This window comes from Osmerus eperlanus, chromosome 8 (genome assembly GCF_963692335.1).
Source record: "Osmerus eperlanus chromosome 8, fOsmEpe2.1, whole genome shotgun sequence".
NCBI classification, from domain to species: Eukaryota; Metazoa; Chordata; class Actinopteri; order Osmeriformes; family Osmeridae; genus Osmerus; species Osmerus eperlanus.
The window spans coordinates 19,049,774-19,065,546 of NC_085025.1; the positions used below are offsets into that span (position 1 = coordinate 19,049,774).

The 15,773-nt window shown below is 44.0% G+C and overlaps 2 protein-coding genes across 3 annotated transcripts; one reads left to right on the forward strand and one right to left on the reverse strand.

Moving 5' to 3' along the window:
• Nucleotides 1–611: 611 nt before the first annotated feature.
• On the forward strand, nucleotides 612–7,486 carry slc35b2 (solute carrier family 35 member B2). The gene is made up of 4 exons (XM_062468355.1): nucleotides 612–871; nucleotides 1,994–2,181; nucleotides 2,286–2,446; nucleotides 5,597–7,486. Exons 1-4 carry the CDS (start codon nucleotides 852–854, stop codon nucleotides 6,524–6,526), a joined length of 1,299 nt encoding a protein of 432 aa, XP_062324339.1. The 5' UTR covers nucleotides 612–851; the 3' UTR covers nucleotides 6,527–7,486.
• Nucleotides 7,487–9,268: 1,782 nt separating this feature from the next.
• On the reverse strand, nucleotides 9,269–14,892 carry hsp90ab1 (heat shock protein 90, alpha (cytosolic), class B member 1). Of its 2 annotated transcripts, XM_062468353.1 has the most exons (12): nucleotides 14,737–14,892; nucleotides 13,650–13,793; nucleotides 13,352–13,558; nucleotides 13,094–13,253; nucleotides 12,886–13,019; nucleotides 12,475–12,789; nucleotides 11,926–12,091; nucleotides 11,651–11,841; nucleotides 11,111–11,258; nucleotides 10,718–10,986; nucleotides 9,943–10,276; nucleotides 9,269–9,819 (listed from the first exon to the last, which is right to left on the reverse strand). In XM_062468353.1, the coding sequence occupies exons 2-12, from the start codon at nucleotides 13,791–13,793 to the stop codon at nucleotides 9,707–9,709; spliced, it is 2,181 nt and encodes a 726-aa protein (XP_062324337.1). In that variant the 5' UTR covers nucleotides 14,737–14,892; the 3' UTR covers nucleotides 9,269–9,706. The 2 variants fall into 2 exon arrangements, with proteins under 2 accessions (XP_062324337.1, XP_062324338.1); XM_062468354.1 differs by lacking the exons at nucleotides 9,269–9,819; nucleotides 9,943–10,276 and adding an exon at nucleotides 10,454–10,591.
• Between the last annotated feature and the right edge of the window lie 881 nt (nucleotides 14,893–15,773).

The window sequence follows — 15,773 nt, forward strand, 5'->3', positions numbered from 1 at the left end:
ACGTCTATTAGGCCAAAATAGACTTTTTAACTTATCATCTTAATCAAAATGTACTTAGAGGACCTTAACTAGGCTAGGGGAGTGATTGGAGCATTGGAGCCGTCACACAGAGACACATTAGTGAGGGTTTAGTACACCTTTTTTTACGCCCAGTTGGTGCACTCGGCTCCAGCTGCACTGTGCACTATCTATAGTTTAACCCTCGTGCTGCCTTCGGGTCACATGACCCAAAGGTTCATAACGAACCATCGTTGTGTTTACCCAATTTTACCCAATACAAAAACAAATTAAAATAATTTTCTTTTAACCTTTGCAATGTGGGGGGTCTGAGACAGCCCAACGGTTAAAAGAAAATGCTTCACTTTGTCTTTGTATGCGGTAAATCTGTCGCAATACGACGGTGGGTCACAATGACTGATGGGTCAGAATGACCCGAAGATAACACAAGGGTTAAGTAATCTGTATTTGTGTGTTTCACTTGCATCTTCACCGACTGCATCACGGGCACTGTGCACTAGTTTTACTAAATGTAATGTGTCGTGCATTTATCATCCAGCCCTATAGGCGGCACTATCGCGCAAGGGAATAGTACCCTTTTTACGTAACTTCCGTCTTCCATTGAGAAGGAGTGGAACACTTTCCCGAAGTGAACACATCAGCAATTGATAGTTTTGCAGGCATAGCGAACAAACTAAGTGATTCGACACACGAATACAGACACCTTCATTTAAGAAGACTTCTGCCAGTATAGCTCCGTTTGTGTCTACATGCTTCAAAGGAGCAAAAGCAGTTGAATTTTTGGGCGTGTTTGCAACGCCAGGTATCAGGCCAGAATAGTTGGTCGTGGGAAAATGCCATATTTTTCTTGGAGGTAGGAAGACATTGTGCTGATGCTGAAGTCTTAACCCCATTACTTTAAAGTTCCATGCCACAATTAAGTTCTAATGCCTTGATTTAGCACATGCTTGCTATCTAACTGCAATTCAGAGCACGTCCTTGTGAATGTGCTACCATGTAGCGCTCTCACAAAACTAGCTAGTTAAGTTAGATGTTGTAGTTCCGCTGTGTTATTTCTCGTAGGCTAGCTTGGAAAGCTTAAAATGTGTTGTGTTGTGTACTCATTCTGTCCGATGGTGATTTTATTTCTATATGTTTGGTACATCCTATTCTAAGAAATAATTACATTGCTACTTGAATCTTAACCTGTCAAATTGTGGAGCAAATGTGTTTGTTTGATATTGTTTTTAAAGTTAGTACTGTACTTTTAGTAAACGTAGCAATCAAAGATGCACCAAAACCTCTCTGAAAAAGTAAACATGTCTATTTTCTGGTGTGAAATTGCAATACAGAGCAGTGCATTCCTCAAAGTAATGAATGACTTGTTCACAGCCCAGGTCGTACTGCAGTGGGCTGTCTGGACTCTGTGGCCTGGCTTTCCAAGCAGGGGTAAAAAATGTACACAAAGAGCCTCTGTGGCAGGCAGGCAGACAGGCCTTCATAGTGAATGTGCAGTACAGTTTGTCCAACGACGAACAGAATCTCACATTCCCTTGGCCAGATTAGGTTTTCAGCAGATGGATTGGTTTATTTGTGACCGGTATATGTGGCTGTTCTAAGGTCTGTTGGAGGAGAGTTCTATGTGGCTTCTTATTGATGCATGTTTTTGACATGCTGCTTTTTAAGGAGAGATTTTCAAGGTTCGAGGTGTGTTGGTTGATATAGCCAAGAGGATAATGCTCTCCAATGGGGGGCCTACCCCAGTGATTTTCACACAGACCATTGAAATTGAGTCTAAAAAATTATTTCCAATCGCACATTCAACCAGGGTAATCTATACAGAAATTGTAACCTGTTCATTTCAATGATGGAACAGGCCTTTTTATAAGCATTTGATCAAATGAACATTGAATCCAGTTGTGTGTTTGACCTGTGTTAAATAAGTGATGCTGTGTGTGAGGGTGGTGCTCTGTGTGACGTGTGTGTGTGTTGTTAGGGTTTGGTCCGGGCTGCTGTGGCTGCTGTCGTCGACACTGGCTGCAGGTGAAGACACATCGCTGCTCCAGGACTGGAAGGACGTCTGGCTCTTTCGCTTCTTCCTCAACGTGCTTGGCTACTGCACCATCATCATCCCCGGCTACTTTCTCATTGGCTACTTCAAGCGTATAAACTACCTAGAAACAGGTGTGTGGGGCTTCTCTCTTCTATTTAGTGTGATCGATAGTCATCCATCTTGACACAGGTGCTGATACAGGCTGGTGTGTGTCTTTGTTTTCGCCTTCGATTAGGTCATGGCCTTTGCTATCCTGTCGTTAAGGCGTGTGTGTTTGGGAGTGAATCCAAAGCCGGCTTGTTGGATGATGTGTCCATAGCACCCCGGAATGAGGCCGACTCGGGGTCCTCTACCAAACAGGCCATCAAGCTGGTCTTCTGTGCAGCTGGACTACAGGTGGAGTTCCAGAGCAGAGTATCACTTGGATTTTTATCCATCTGCAACATTATTTATGTCTCTGCAAAGCCTTAAAGTGTAATTAACAACAAACCTTTCTTAGTTTTTATTTTTTTAAAGCCCTATGGTTAATACTCACACACTTCTTAACTCAACCCTGGTCTTGATATAGACACTACTTGACTTATTTGCTTCTTGCCCCCAGTTCTTCATAATATTTAAAGACATTTGTAAAAAAAAAAAATAGGTACAAATACACAGGAATGTTAAATCTTCATTGTGCCACTGTGAAAAAGCACTAAACCACTCCTCTGGATTGTATCACACATTTTTCACAAATATAACTGTCAACGCAAAAACACTTGGTAAATGTTTGATACAACTCCAAAGGAGTGGTTAACTTTCCAGTTTGTATTTGTACCCGAATCTAACTCTGGAGAAGTGAGCGTGGTATCTAGCCAAGGACAACTTTTCTTTCTTTTTTATTTACTTTTTATTTGTTTTACAAACAATATTACACTAGACAAACTCCATAACAGAGCGAAAGAACAAAAAGAGAAAGGAGGAAAATAGGGGGGGCACTACTCTCTCTTTACAATTTTTGATCCAGACCAGCTGAGAGCACGACCTTATCGCTTGTATACAGTCCATTTTCTCCAGCGTTGATCATGGGTCCCTGCGTTAGTCCTTAGATAATGAGTCTGTTTCTCCATGGAATATATTTCCACAGCCACAGGGCTGGACACCATTTTAATTCGCAATTTGTCTAAACATATATCTAGAAAATGTGTTATGCAAGCCTGTTCCCCCCCCCCCCCCCCCCCGAGTTTGAATGGTTGCTACATGACCCCTTTACTTTGCGTTATTTGAGCACACTGTCACTTAGCAGATGCAGGCATTCTGATATTTTAACGCTGATACAGTGCTGATTGAAGTAGAGATGGGTGGCAATGTCGGTAGTGTTCTTTAGGGAGGAAGTACTGTTTTGGCTAACTACCACCACAATAGAAAGTGGATAGTTAATTTTCAGTATGCAGGCAATTTGACCTACCCTTTAATGAAAACTGATTACTGATAACACATGTTGCGTGTTAATATCTTTAATAGAACTATGAAGAGGTCTTTACCCAGGGCAGGGCTCTAGAGTGCGACCAAAATTTGTACGGGTGCGACTAAAATTTTTACTAGGTCGCACCGGTGCACCTAACCTCCTCGCATCCGCTGCCTCTCCAGGAACGAAGCATTTGTTTCTTCTTTGACGGAACTCGCACTCATGGTTGGATCATATCGTGGTCTAAACTAATCAGAGACAGAGATGGGGCGGGTCTTTGCCTCTGATTGGCTGTGGTACAGATGATATTCCTGTAGGCCTACACTGCTCCGTGTTGTGTGATTGAAATTACGACCTGAGCACCAGAGAATCAGTTATGGCAGACCTGGGCATTGTACGGCCCGCGGGCCACAACCGGCCCACTGGCTGTTCCAATCCGGCCCGCGTGAGGTAAATCAAAAATTAAAAATAAATACATGTGTTGAGCGGTTGTAAATATGTAGTCCTGAAACACTAGTGATCAGGCAATTTACATATGTGCGCTTGCGCAACCTCACCGACAGGAGAGTTTGGTGGTTAGCCCTCGAAAATGAAAAACGAAAGGTTGATACAGAATGTAGAGTTTTTAACAAGACATGGACTTCTAAGTATCTGTTTACTGAGGTCAAAGTCAAAGCTGTGTTCTTAGTTTTGGAGAACAGGTCGCTGTGTTGAAGGATTACAATTTGAATCGGCACTAAGGGACTCAAGAAAAAAACTAACGCGGACATAATAAGAACTTGACTGATTCAGTGGGCGCGGGCTGATGGTTTGCTAGTTAAATTGCACACTCGGATCATCACCTGTCAGCTGTCCTTCGCATATCCACCTCAGACATTCAGCCAGATTTCGATGCACTTGTTCAAGCCCACTGGATTCCTCTCACATAACAAAATGAACTGCAAAAAAGTATTGCTTTTTGTATAAAGTTGATCAATTGCGTATCTTTAACATACTGCAAAACAACTTTTCAGTGTTGGTGAAGATTAACTAGTTACAAATAAAATGAAACACTGATGTAATGATTATTTTAGTTTTTACTGTTACTTCGATAGTCTTTTCCTAGTTGACCAACATGTAAAATATTTATATAAATATTTACAGAATATCCTTATTCTTCTGATAACCAGTAGCAGCTAATCAAAATATATACTTTACTGCTTTTTACAATGGGGGAAAATGAATAGTGAGCAGAAATAAGTTCAAGTTATCGTTGATGAGGCCCTCCAACACATTTCAGGTTTCTCATGTGGCACCTTGTCAAAATGAATTGCCCACCCCTGAGTTACGGAGCTGGGCCATGGAGCTAACCCATGGAGCTAGGATGTTGATGCTAGGGAGAGTGTGGCAAGCTGGTTTAGCCAAGGCCTAAGGGCAAGAAAGCCAAATTACAGGTGTTGGCCATCTGAAGGGCATGCGACAGCAAGGGGGGACCCGCTATAAGACTTTGAGCCATGAAATGTTAGGTCTCAGTTCAGGGAAGCACTTTTAAACAGTAGCACTTTCTATTTTAAAATGTTTTATTTTGCTTGCAATGTTTTAGTTTGGCAGCTCAGTGAAGCACTTTAATATTTTTATATACAGTTTAATTGTGCGTCAAATAAAACCAATATTTACCTACACCTTATTCTTGTTTAAGGTCATTTACATAATATATATGAATGTATATGGAGCGTGATAAAAAGGTGACCTTGAAATTGTGGCGACGCAAGGAAAAATCTGGGTGCACCTAAATTTTGTGCTGGTGCACCTAAATAAAAAAAGTTAGGCGCACCAGTGCAACCAAGGGAAAAAGTTAGTCTGGAGCCCTGCAGGGTATCATCAATGGCAGATTTTGAGGTCATAACTACCTGTTGTATAATTCAGATGTAGCTTCCTGATTCTTAAGAGTGAGGGGGGATGTGCATCTACTAGAGGCTCTTTGATGGAAAGGCCTCTTAGACGTCTTCCATTCTACTAATCATCTGGCTGTGTATTTTTTGGAAATTATTCAATTTGGCCCACTGATTAATGAGAAGGCACTCCCATATCAGTGATTGTTGTGTTGTGTCCCTCTCCAGGCCTCCTACCTGACATGGGGTGTGCTTCAGGAGCGGGTGATGACGCGCTCGTACGGGGCCACCACACCAGAGGACCAAGGCGAGCGCTTCAAGGACTCCCAGTTCTTGGTGTTCATGAACCGTATCCTGGCCCTGACCGTGTCAGGCCTCTGGTGTGTCCTGCTCAAACAGCCTCGCCATGGCGCCCCCATGTACAAGTACTCGTTCGCCTCGCTGTCCAACATCCTGAGCAGCTGGTGCCAGTACGAGGCTCTCAAATACATCAGCTTCCCCACCCAGGTGCTGGCTAAGGCCTCCAAGGTCATCCCAGTCATGCTCATGGGTAAGATAGTTTCCCGCAAGAGTTACGAGTACTGGGAGTACCTGACCGCAGCCCTCATCTCTGTGGGCGTCAGTATGTTTCTGCTGTCCAGCACAGCCACCAAGCACCCCTCCACAGTTACCACCTTCAGCGGGGTGGTCATCCTGGCTGGTTACATCGTCTTTGACAGTTTCACCTCCAACTGGCAGGACAACCTGTTCAAGTACAAGATGTCGTCGGTTCAGATGATGTTCGGGGTGAACTTGTTCTCTTGCTTGTTCACGGTGGGATCTCTGCTGGAGCAGGGAGCCTTCTTCGACTCGCTGGCGTTCATGACGCGCCACTCTGAGTTTGCCCTGCACGCCGTGCTGCTGTCCGTGTGCTCGGCCTGTGGACAGCTCTTCATCTTCTATACCATCGCCCAGTTTGGCGCCGCCGTTTTCACCATCATCATGACGCTGCGGCAGGCCATCGCCATCCTGCTCTCCTGCTTCCTGTACGGCCACACCGTCACCATGGTGGGGAGCTTTGGCGTGGCCGTGGTGTTCCTGGCGCTCTTCCTGCGCGTGTACGCTCGCAGCCGCGTCAAGACGAGCCGCAGGGTGGCCCAGCCGCTACAGAAGGTGTAGTTGCGTCGGGTCAGGCGGGAGAACTGAGGCCACGTTTTTGGTGGCACTTTTCTGTTGGCGTCTCTTTGTTTGACTTCTTAAGTATTCGTGACATGGATTTCTACTTTGTATGGTTGAGGGTACTGAAAGGGATTCTTCCTGTTTGAAGGTGTTTGGCTTGATACGCACACTAGGCTGTCTGCTGAGAGAGGTTCTGCTGTTGACAGGCTCCATCTTCACACCACCACATGTGGTTTAGCAGGCAGACGAAGAACGGTTACTGGGACTGGGACTGGGACGTACTATTTGGGCGGGGGGGGGAGAGAGTTTTTGCCCCCGTCCACAGGGGAATGGTTTTCCCTGCAAACCCATTTATAGCTTTCTGTCAGCAGACCATCTGAAATTGTTGTTTTATTCATGAATACTCCTGTCATTGCTACGCTGAAATGAATGAATCCTTCACGCTACAAAATGTGAAATGTACACAGTAGACATCCTGTATGCAATAGCATTATAGCTTTGTTTGTATGAATGGGTGACCCAACTCCATCCACCCAAAGCAAATATTATAGATTTAACAGCTGTATTGCACTGTTACAAGAGGAAACTGATGATGAAAATGGTAATGTCAATGTATTTTTGTACATATACCTGCACATTGCCAGGGAGTATGAAGATCTTTTATTTAACTTAAAACTAACATGTCAATACGCGGTACTGTTTGTGTGTTCTTGCGTTACTTGTTTGTCCATGATGGTCTTTTCAGAAGGGGCTTGTTTGAGGAGGTTGAAGTGGAGATGTTGCCAAGAATGGAGGCAGGGAAGACTTCACATAGTGGACTTCTGAAAGCATAAAGGGAAATGCAATGTTATTGATACATTCGTTTTTTGTCATTAGTTTGTTTATATATATATATATATATTCATAATTTGTCATATTTCTTCTTGTACACTGTATTAATAAAATACAAGTAAAGATTTACATGGACCTGTGGTGGATTTGTTGTTCTGTGACTAAATATGATACAATAAATGTCTTTCTAATTAGCAGGTGCTAATGATTAATTTTCCATCAAGCAGTATTGACCTTCAGAGGTTGTTCTGAAAATTGTTTATTGGTGGTATGGTAATTTAACCCTATGAAATGTGTTCAGCCTATGTCATTCCTTGAAGAATATTCCCTAGTGCATTGTTCTCTAATCTATAAAATCATTCATGGTTTTTATACCCTGACACATATGGAGTGATTCTTCCATTAGCAACATTATGCCCCTATAGCTGTGTTCTGCCCCTGGATTGTGTTGTCCCCCAAACACCAGGTTCTAACTGGATGTGAGTGTCCGACTATTGCGTGTAAGTGTAGATTTCACATACTCTTGGGGTACTTCCCCTCACCTCTCACCCCTCCGTCTGGCTAGCTGACGCCAACTCCTCCTCTCCTCTTGTTAGTAATGCAAGAGAGGAGGGAGAGCAGAGCAGGGAGCACAGGGCTGTCGAGGGAGGGGGGGACCAGTCACAAAGAGCTTTCACTCTGACTGGAAGGATGTCAGGGCTTAACTCCTCAGGACGCTTACTGTTGTATCGGAACAGACTACTAATATAATGGGTGTGATGTTTGCAATGATGTCCTACATTCACCAGAAAGGTCATGACTTGGTGGGCTGTACCACAGGTTGTATGCTATGCTATTTTCTCTCATAAGAATGTTTGAACTTTCCTTCCCACCCTCCTTCGCATGGCAAATTTCCTGTGTAGTAATTAGGTTGTCAGCATGTGTAAACTGACAGTGTCAGTGGTTGTGCAACTAAACCACAGTATAGCTGCCTGTATGTAACTCTTTATCAGTGACTTTCATTCTTGGGGAACATAAACGTCATGGAAACCAAATAGCTATTGATATTATGACCAAATAGAAGGTTCAGCTGGTACAAAATATTCAAGTGTGTTTGTGATCTTTGCAGGGGTGCAAAGACCAGGTGTTTTTCTTAACCTGTCTTTTCTCTGATTTACTACCTCTTCCCTGATCTAAATGTCTGTCTTACCAATACCCCAAGTCAATTTCACTCCCAGACATCTTAGAGCCTTGTTGCTCAATCCTGAATGAAGGATCTCTGTTTGCAGAACCAGTTTTGGTTATTGAGGTGAGTTTAAACTGAGTAGCTGGGTATAATGTATAACTACAGGCACTTTTTTCCCCTAATGGTAGAGCATTTGCTCTCAGGTTCGAACCCTCCTGCATATCACTTTGGATACATGTGAAGACCACCAGAACTCTTGAGTAAAATAAATTAGCTAGTTTCATAGGATTTCTAAAGGCGTTGCTTGGCTGACATTTAAATTATAATTCTTATAAGATGCTGGGTTCCATGAAAAGCGGACCTCCAGTACGTGAATGACATGGAAAGTACCCTGTGGTGCTGTGACTCAACCCGTCTGCAAAGTGGGCACCCACACAACTTGTTCCAAGATCTTGTGAACATCCTTTTCTACCCTAGGATACTAATCAGGTGACTAAATATACAAAAAAAAAAATGTGTATGAAGACAATGCTATCATGGTCTGACTAACACAAATGTTTCCTTAGTCCAAGGAACAAGGTGTATATTACTATTAATTTAGTGCTCTGGAAAGAAGGCCTTAAGGTCCCCAGATCAGTTTTACCAACACAGATAAGGTGAACAGCAGGTGACGTCATCTGTAGGACCCAGCGTATTTGTTCAGGCTGCTCAGCCCAACAATGTTTGAAACACAGCAAGCAATAATGTTGAAGGTACATCTTTTAATTTTTGCAAACAAAAGACTGAATACAGACATCTGGATTCAGGTGAAGGGAACTTGCAGTCACTCTCCATGCATCGTGCATGTTGCAACAGACCCCTCTTCCTCCAGTCTAATGGAATGTTCCAATTCCCCATGTCCACACATCTACCAGTCCAATATTTAAAACTCAGTGCAACAGGGTACTTTTCTCAAACGTGTTCCCACCATTAACTATTACATACAGCTTGTACAACAAAATTGAACCGCATTCTAAATTATCGCAGATTAAAGCTCTGGATGAGCAACACTGGTCCACTGGACAACATGAGTTACTTATTTATTTTTACCATGAGGACATTGACCAGGTTTTCAAGGGCAAATAAAACAGATGTTCAATTGGAAAAAGTTAGGCTATAAGGGGGGGGTGTAGAGCTGAGGTGGGTTAGTCCACTTCCTCCATGCGTGACGCATCATCATCGCCCTCTAGTGGTGGGATCTCATCGGGGGCAGGAACAGAGGCTGGCTCCTCGGTGGGAACTTCATCATCGTCAATCCCTTTAAACAGAAGAGGCCAAGTCAACATCCAGATGACGTGTTCACAGATGGCACCTAATGAGTAGCATACATGAACAGACCTTATTGGTTGCTGTTCTAGTTATTCAGCGCAAGCCTGCTTACCCAGACCAAGCTTGATCATCCTGTAGATACGGTTGGAGTGCGTCTGGGGGTCGTCCAGGGAGAAGCCGGAGGAGAGCAGGGCGGTCTCGAACAGCAGGATGACCAGGTCCTTCACTGCCTTGTCGTTCTTGTCCAGGTCGGCCTTCTGCCTCAGGGTCTCCACAATGGGGTGGTCTGGGTTGATCTCCAGGTGCTTCTTGGCCATCATGTAGCCCATGGTGGAGTTGTCCCTGAGAGCCTGGGCCTTCATGATCCTCTCCATATTGGCCGTCCAGCCGTAGGTGCTGGTCACGATGCAGCAGGGTGAGGACACCAGCCTGTTGGACACGGTCACCTATAGGACCGATCAGAAGCCGTTAGTCACAGGAGCCATGTAGTCAATACAGTCAAAAGGCATGCTGCAAAAGTTGTTAGATTTCACTCGATGACACACGAAAAATAAACAAGGGTAAAATGATCAATGTTAGAATGTTATCACAAAACACCATGTACACAGCTTTTAGCTTCTTGGGGGTGTCTTTTGCTGTGAAACGAGACTTTGTTATGCATTCATCGAGCCAGAACACCCTAACACACAGCAGTCAACCTGATGATACCACCTCAGGCTACATGGAGGGACTCACCCTCTGCTTAGGATGAACTGGGTCACCTGTTCACAACCAAAAATAAAAGAATTGCAGTCAACTGCTACGGGACAGACTAGGCTGAACGAGTCCCAAAAAGGAGAACCAGAGGACACGGGAGCTAGAACAGAAACATAAGGATTATCATTCACCTTCTCCACTTTCTTATCCAGGATCTCCTTCATGAGCTTGCAGAGGTTCTCAAACTTGGTCTTGTCCTCCTCCATCTTCTTCTTCTCCTCCTCGTCCTCAGGGAGCTCCAGGCCCTCCTTGGTGACAGACACTAGAGTCTTGCCATCAAACTCTTTCAGCTGCTGGACGCAGTACTCATCAATGGGCTCCGTCATGTACAGGACCTCAAAGCCACGCTTGCGCACACGCTCCACAAAGGCAGAGTTGGCCACCTGGTCTTTGCTCTCGCCTTTAAAGAAAATAAATAAAGTACAAAGGAAGTTTGAAGATCAAGATAATTAACTTCACAGCCTGAATGTAGCCATTCAAAACAGTCCCTAAGATGTTGGCGAACTATGAGAACCATCACCCACCAGTGATGTAGTAGATGGACTTCTGGTTGTCCTTCATGCGGGTGAGGTACTCTGTGAGGGAGGTCATCTCATCCCCAGACTGGGAGCTGTGGTAGCGCAGCAGTTCGGACAGCTTCTTACGGTTCTGAGAGTCCTCGTGGATGCCCAGCTGCAGACACCCCCCCCCCCCCATCAACATTCACTTGTTTGTCATAACACACAGGTGCCATCATTTCTCAGAGTCTAGTACACATTTCCTTATTAAAGGGGATCTCAGCTCTATTACTAGGTACTGGTACTAAATATTTCACATTTGGATCGCAAGGATGCTAAACTGAAACCACACTGGGGTTATGGCTACAGGGCACATCTGTTCAAATGCCACTGTTCTATGAAGCTTTACACAGGACAGCAACATCTACCAATTGAGGAACTTCGGTTCAGTCCGGGGTGATGCACTGAAGAGCACCAGGACAGCAGTTGTAAAAGAGAACAATTTGAATTATAACCACTGAAAGGCTAATGGAATTCCGTTTTTGATTGTGTTTCACAACTGGTTACCTTCAGGTTCTTTGAGAAGCCATCGTAGAACTTTTTGTAGTTCTCCTTGTCCTCAGCCAGCTCGGCAAACAGCTCCAGACACTTCTTGACGATGTTCTTGCAGATGACCTTGAGGATCTTGCTCTGCTGGAGCATCTCTCTGGAGATGTTGAGGGGCAGGTCTTCAGAGTCCACAACGCCACGCACAAAGTCTGTACAGACACAAGACTTTGTTCAGGGCACCAGCAACTTGACATTGAGACAGAGGGACAGTGGGGAAGGCAGGGCAGACTTACTCAGATACTCGGGGATGAGCTCCTCACAGCTGTCCATGATGAAGACCCTCCTGACGTACAGCTTGATGTTGTTCTTCTTCTTCTTGTTCTCAAACAGGTCGAAGGGAGCGCGGCGGGGGATGAACAGCAGGGCCCTGAACTCCAGCTGGCCCTCCACTGAGAAGTGCTGTGGGGAGGGGGTCAGAATTAGTGCTGCATTTACCAGACTAGTACACACTAGGCACATAGGAAACCATAAGACTTCCATACATGTACTGGGTTCAGGGCTTGAAATGGCAACCATTTTGGCTGCATATACTCCCGAAATTGTGACTGACCTCAATACATTTGAGCGCATTGTGTGAGTGCAAATAATCATTATGGTTCGACCTGTTTTAATTTCTTCACAAAATGCTCGTCAATTAGCCCACTGCATAGTATGTGCCTGCTGTGACCCAACGTTACAACCAATTTAACTACATTTTTAAATTCTAATAATGCAAATTTGGATTTTGGAATGGAAGCTTCAAAGCACGGTTTTGCCTCCTCTCCCCCGTTCGGCGAGCTTACCTTGACGGCCAGGTGGTCCTCCCAGTCGTTGGTCAGGCTTTTGTAGAACTCTCCATACTCCTCAGTGGTGATGTCGTCAGGGTTCCTGGTCCAGATGGGCTTGGTCTTGTTCAGTTCCTCCTGGTCGATGTACTTCTCCTTGATCTTCTTTTTCTTCTTCTTGTCCTTGTCCTTGGAGTCTTCCTCGTCGTCCGAGCCTACGTCCTCAATCTTGGGCTTGTCCTCTGCCTCTTCCTTCTCCTCCTTTTCAGCCTTCTCCTCCTTCTCTTCCTCAGCTTCATCGTCGCTGATTTCCTTATCCCTTTCCTTCTCAACCTGAAGATACACAAGGTAGCAGTCAGTTTATGGATACCATTAAGTTAACTTTCCATCCAGTTATTTCAACTATAACTGCATCACAGCAATACTTACAAAGAGGGTGATTGGGTACCCAATGAACTGAGAGTGCTTTTTCACCACCTCCTTGACCCTCTTCTCCTCTACGTACTCTGTCTGGTCATCCTTAAGGTGCAGAATGACCCTGGTTCCACGGCCAATTGGCTCCCCTGCGAATGAACAGCATTATTGGAGACCCTGTACAGCCACTAGACCAACCTAATCTACATCAAAGTTAACATACCAGTATCAACCTTGACTGTGAAGGAGCCTCCAGCAGAAGACTCCCAGGCATACTGCTCATCATCATTGTGCTTGGTGATGACAGTCACCCTCTCAGCCACCAGGTAGGCAGAGTAGAAACCCACTCCAAACTGCCCAATCATGGAGATGTCAGCTCCAGCCTGTCCACACAAGAGGGGTGGTCATGCATTGGTCTTGATTACATTACCTTAATGAGCAGTTTAATAGTGGCATAAAAGGCTGTCCTTGAGCAACATACCTGCAGGGCCTCCATGAAGGCCTTTGTGCCAGATTTGGCAATAGTACCCAGGTTGTTGATCAAATCAGCTTTGGTCATGCCAATTCCAGTGTCGGTAAGAGTCAAGGTGCGTTCGGCCACATTTGGAATGATTTCAATCTTTAAATCCTTGCCACTGTCCAGTTTAGTAGGGTCGGTCAGACTTTCGTAGCGGATTTTGTCCAAAGCCTAAATAATGAAACATTTCAAAAAGTCAGTGTGTGTGTTTCATTAAGGACACATGTAGTAGGCATTTAACTACACATTTAGTCCCACTTACATCAGAGGCGTTAGAAATCAACTCCCTGAGGAAAATCTCCTTGTTAGAATAGAAAGTGTTGATGATCAGGGACATGAGCTGAGCAATCTCTGCCTGGAAGGCAAAGGTCTCAGCCTCCTCCTCTTGGCGCATTTCTTCAGGCATCTGGTGACAAAATAAATAAAAGACTTGTTTAAAACTACACACAACTAATGTAATTACATTTTATGGGAGACATCACTGCCTTTACCACAATTTTTTTCCTCGAACATGGTTAACGTTTAACTACAGGAAGTGTAATACGGAATGGTCGAACAACATGGCGACACCATGATGCAGACAATGGATGGCGCTAGCACGTGTGTAGCCTACACAGTAGGCAGCACTTGCGGTCAAACTGTTTGACAGTACCAATTTATTTACAACATGGTTATTTGTGCCTCCTGTAACCTTGGTTAGCAGCAATACGTTGAAGTCATTGACTTCCTAAATAAGGCACCGCAGTCTCCACCGTCAACCTGCTAAAGTCAAAAGATGGACTCGCGAGGCCCTGGCTTGCGAGCTAGCTCAACCGTCTAGCAGTGTCATTCGCTAGCTAACTACTACGTCCATCACGGCCAGTGCAGTGGTGGAAAACGTTGGTTGATGTGACACACACATTGCAAATGTTATAAAATCACTAAATAGCCATATATTCGCAAAACGACAGCTAGCTATCCGTTTTTGTTGGCCTACAGGTTTAACCCAACTACCTACTATTGCTGCTGTACTGTAGCCTACTAGGTTAGTCTAGCTAGCCACATATTGCCGCATGATTGACCGCTTTTAGTGCGTTAGCCATCTAAAACGAATAAAATATCAAGTAACTTTGTCTATAAAACACTGATCGCACATCCAACTTAGCAACTAAAAGCTACAGTACCAAGATATCAAATGTATTTAATTCAAATTACAGTATGTTGCGACCTTATTGTTTAATAAAAACCGAGCGAGGTGGTGATTCAAGGCAGTGGTGTTGTTGATAGAACATGCTAATTAATACAAACGTTAAACATTTTTCGAGCATTATTGTTCTGGTTGGGATTGGTCCGATGCCCATTAAGCATACCTTCTTTGTTCCGTTGACTTATCTTGAATAAAATGCTGCCAATAAATGAAGTCCCCACTGCTCTCTGACGCAGGAAAATAGAAAGGGATTTCCTGTTAAAAGACCGATATCTTTATACCCTCCCTGTTTGAATGTGCGGGTGTATCCATCCGCCAGTCAGACCTCCTGATGATGGTCCAGTCCAGAAACATGGACAAGCTCCTTGCCTCCTCACCTTTAGACACTTAGAGGTAGCCTACATCCCATCATCGGATTAGCTGTATTAATCTATCTGTATGTCTACCATCACATTTTATCAATGTGGCACATAATATAAATCTTAAATTAGTATATTAGTCTACGATTATTTAGAATTACGCGAGGGAAAGGGTATAGGTATAGGTATTGGAACGCGACCATATGCTTTGTTGGAAAACTCGTTTTATAATGGGATGTAGCAATCATATTCACGCTGCTGAACTACATTTTACAGTTGTATAAAGGACGTCATTGGGTTGTGTCTTGCAAAAGTTTAGAAGATGCAAGTGACACTTTTTTAAACACCACCAGTCCCATTTTCAATTTAACGGCACTTAAAAGGATGGACAATTAGATTAGCCTATGAATTCTTCTTCTGACATGACAAATTTTAAGAAAAAGCATGCGTCAATTATGATGACTTCACATTGATAGCAAAGGCATGTCTGTATCCATGTGACGGTTGGTTTCAATTCATTTTAATACTATAACCTTTAAAACAACATCAGAATTGACCCACGAGAACTGAAGTAAATATCAAGTATTTAATTCAATATAACACTTGCAGAAGTCTTGATAAGTCTCGCTGCGCTATTATCGTTTGTTTTTCGTATTTAAACAAGTATCATTAATGGATCTTTTTAATGTCACGGAAGAATATTTCATAGCAAAGCAGTCGCGATTTGTTTCTTCCAGCACTTTCCATGAAAAACCCGCCTAAAAAGTGACGTCACGTGAATGTCAAACGCAGTCCTCGCGTTACAGCTGTCGTTAGGTGCAGGAGTCGCTTTAAATACTAT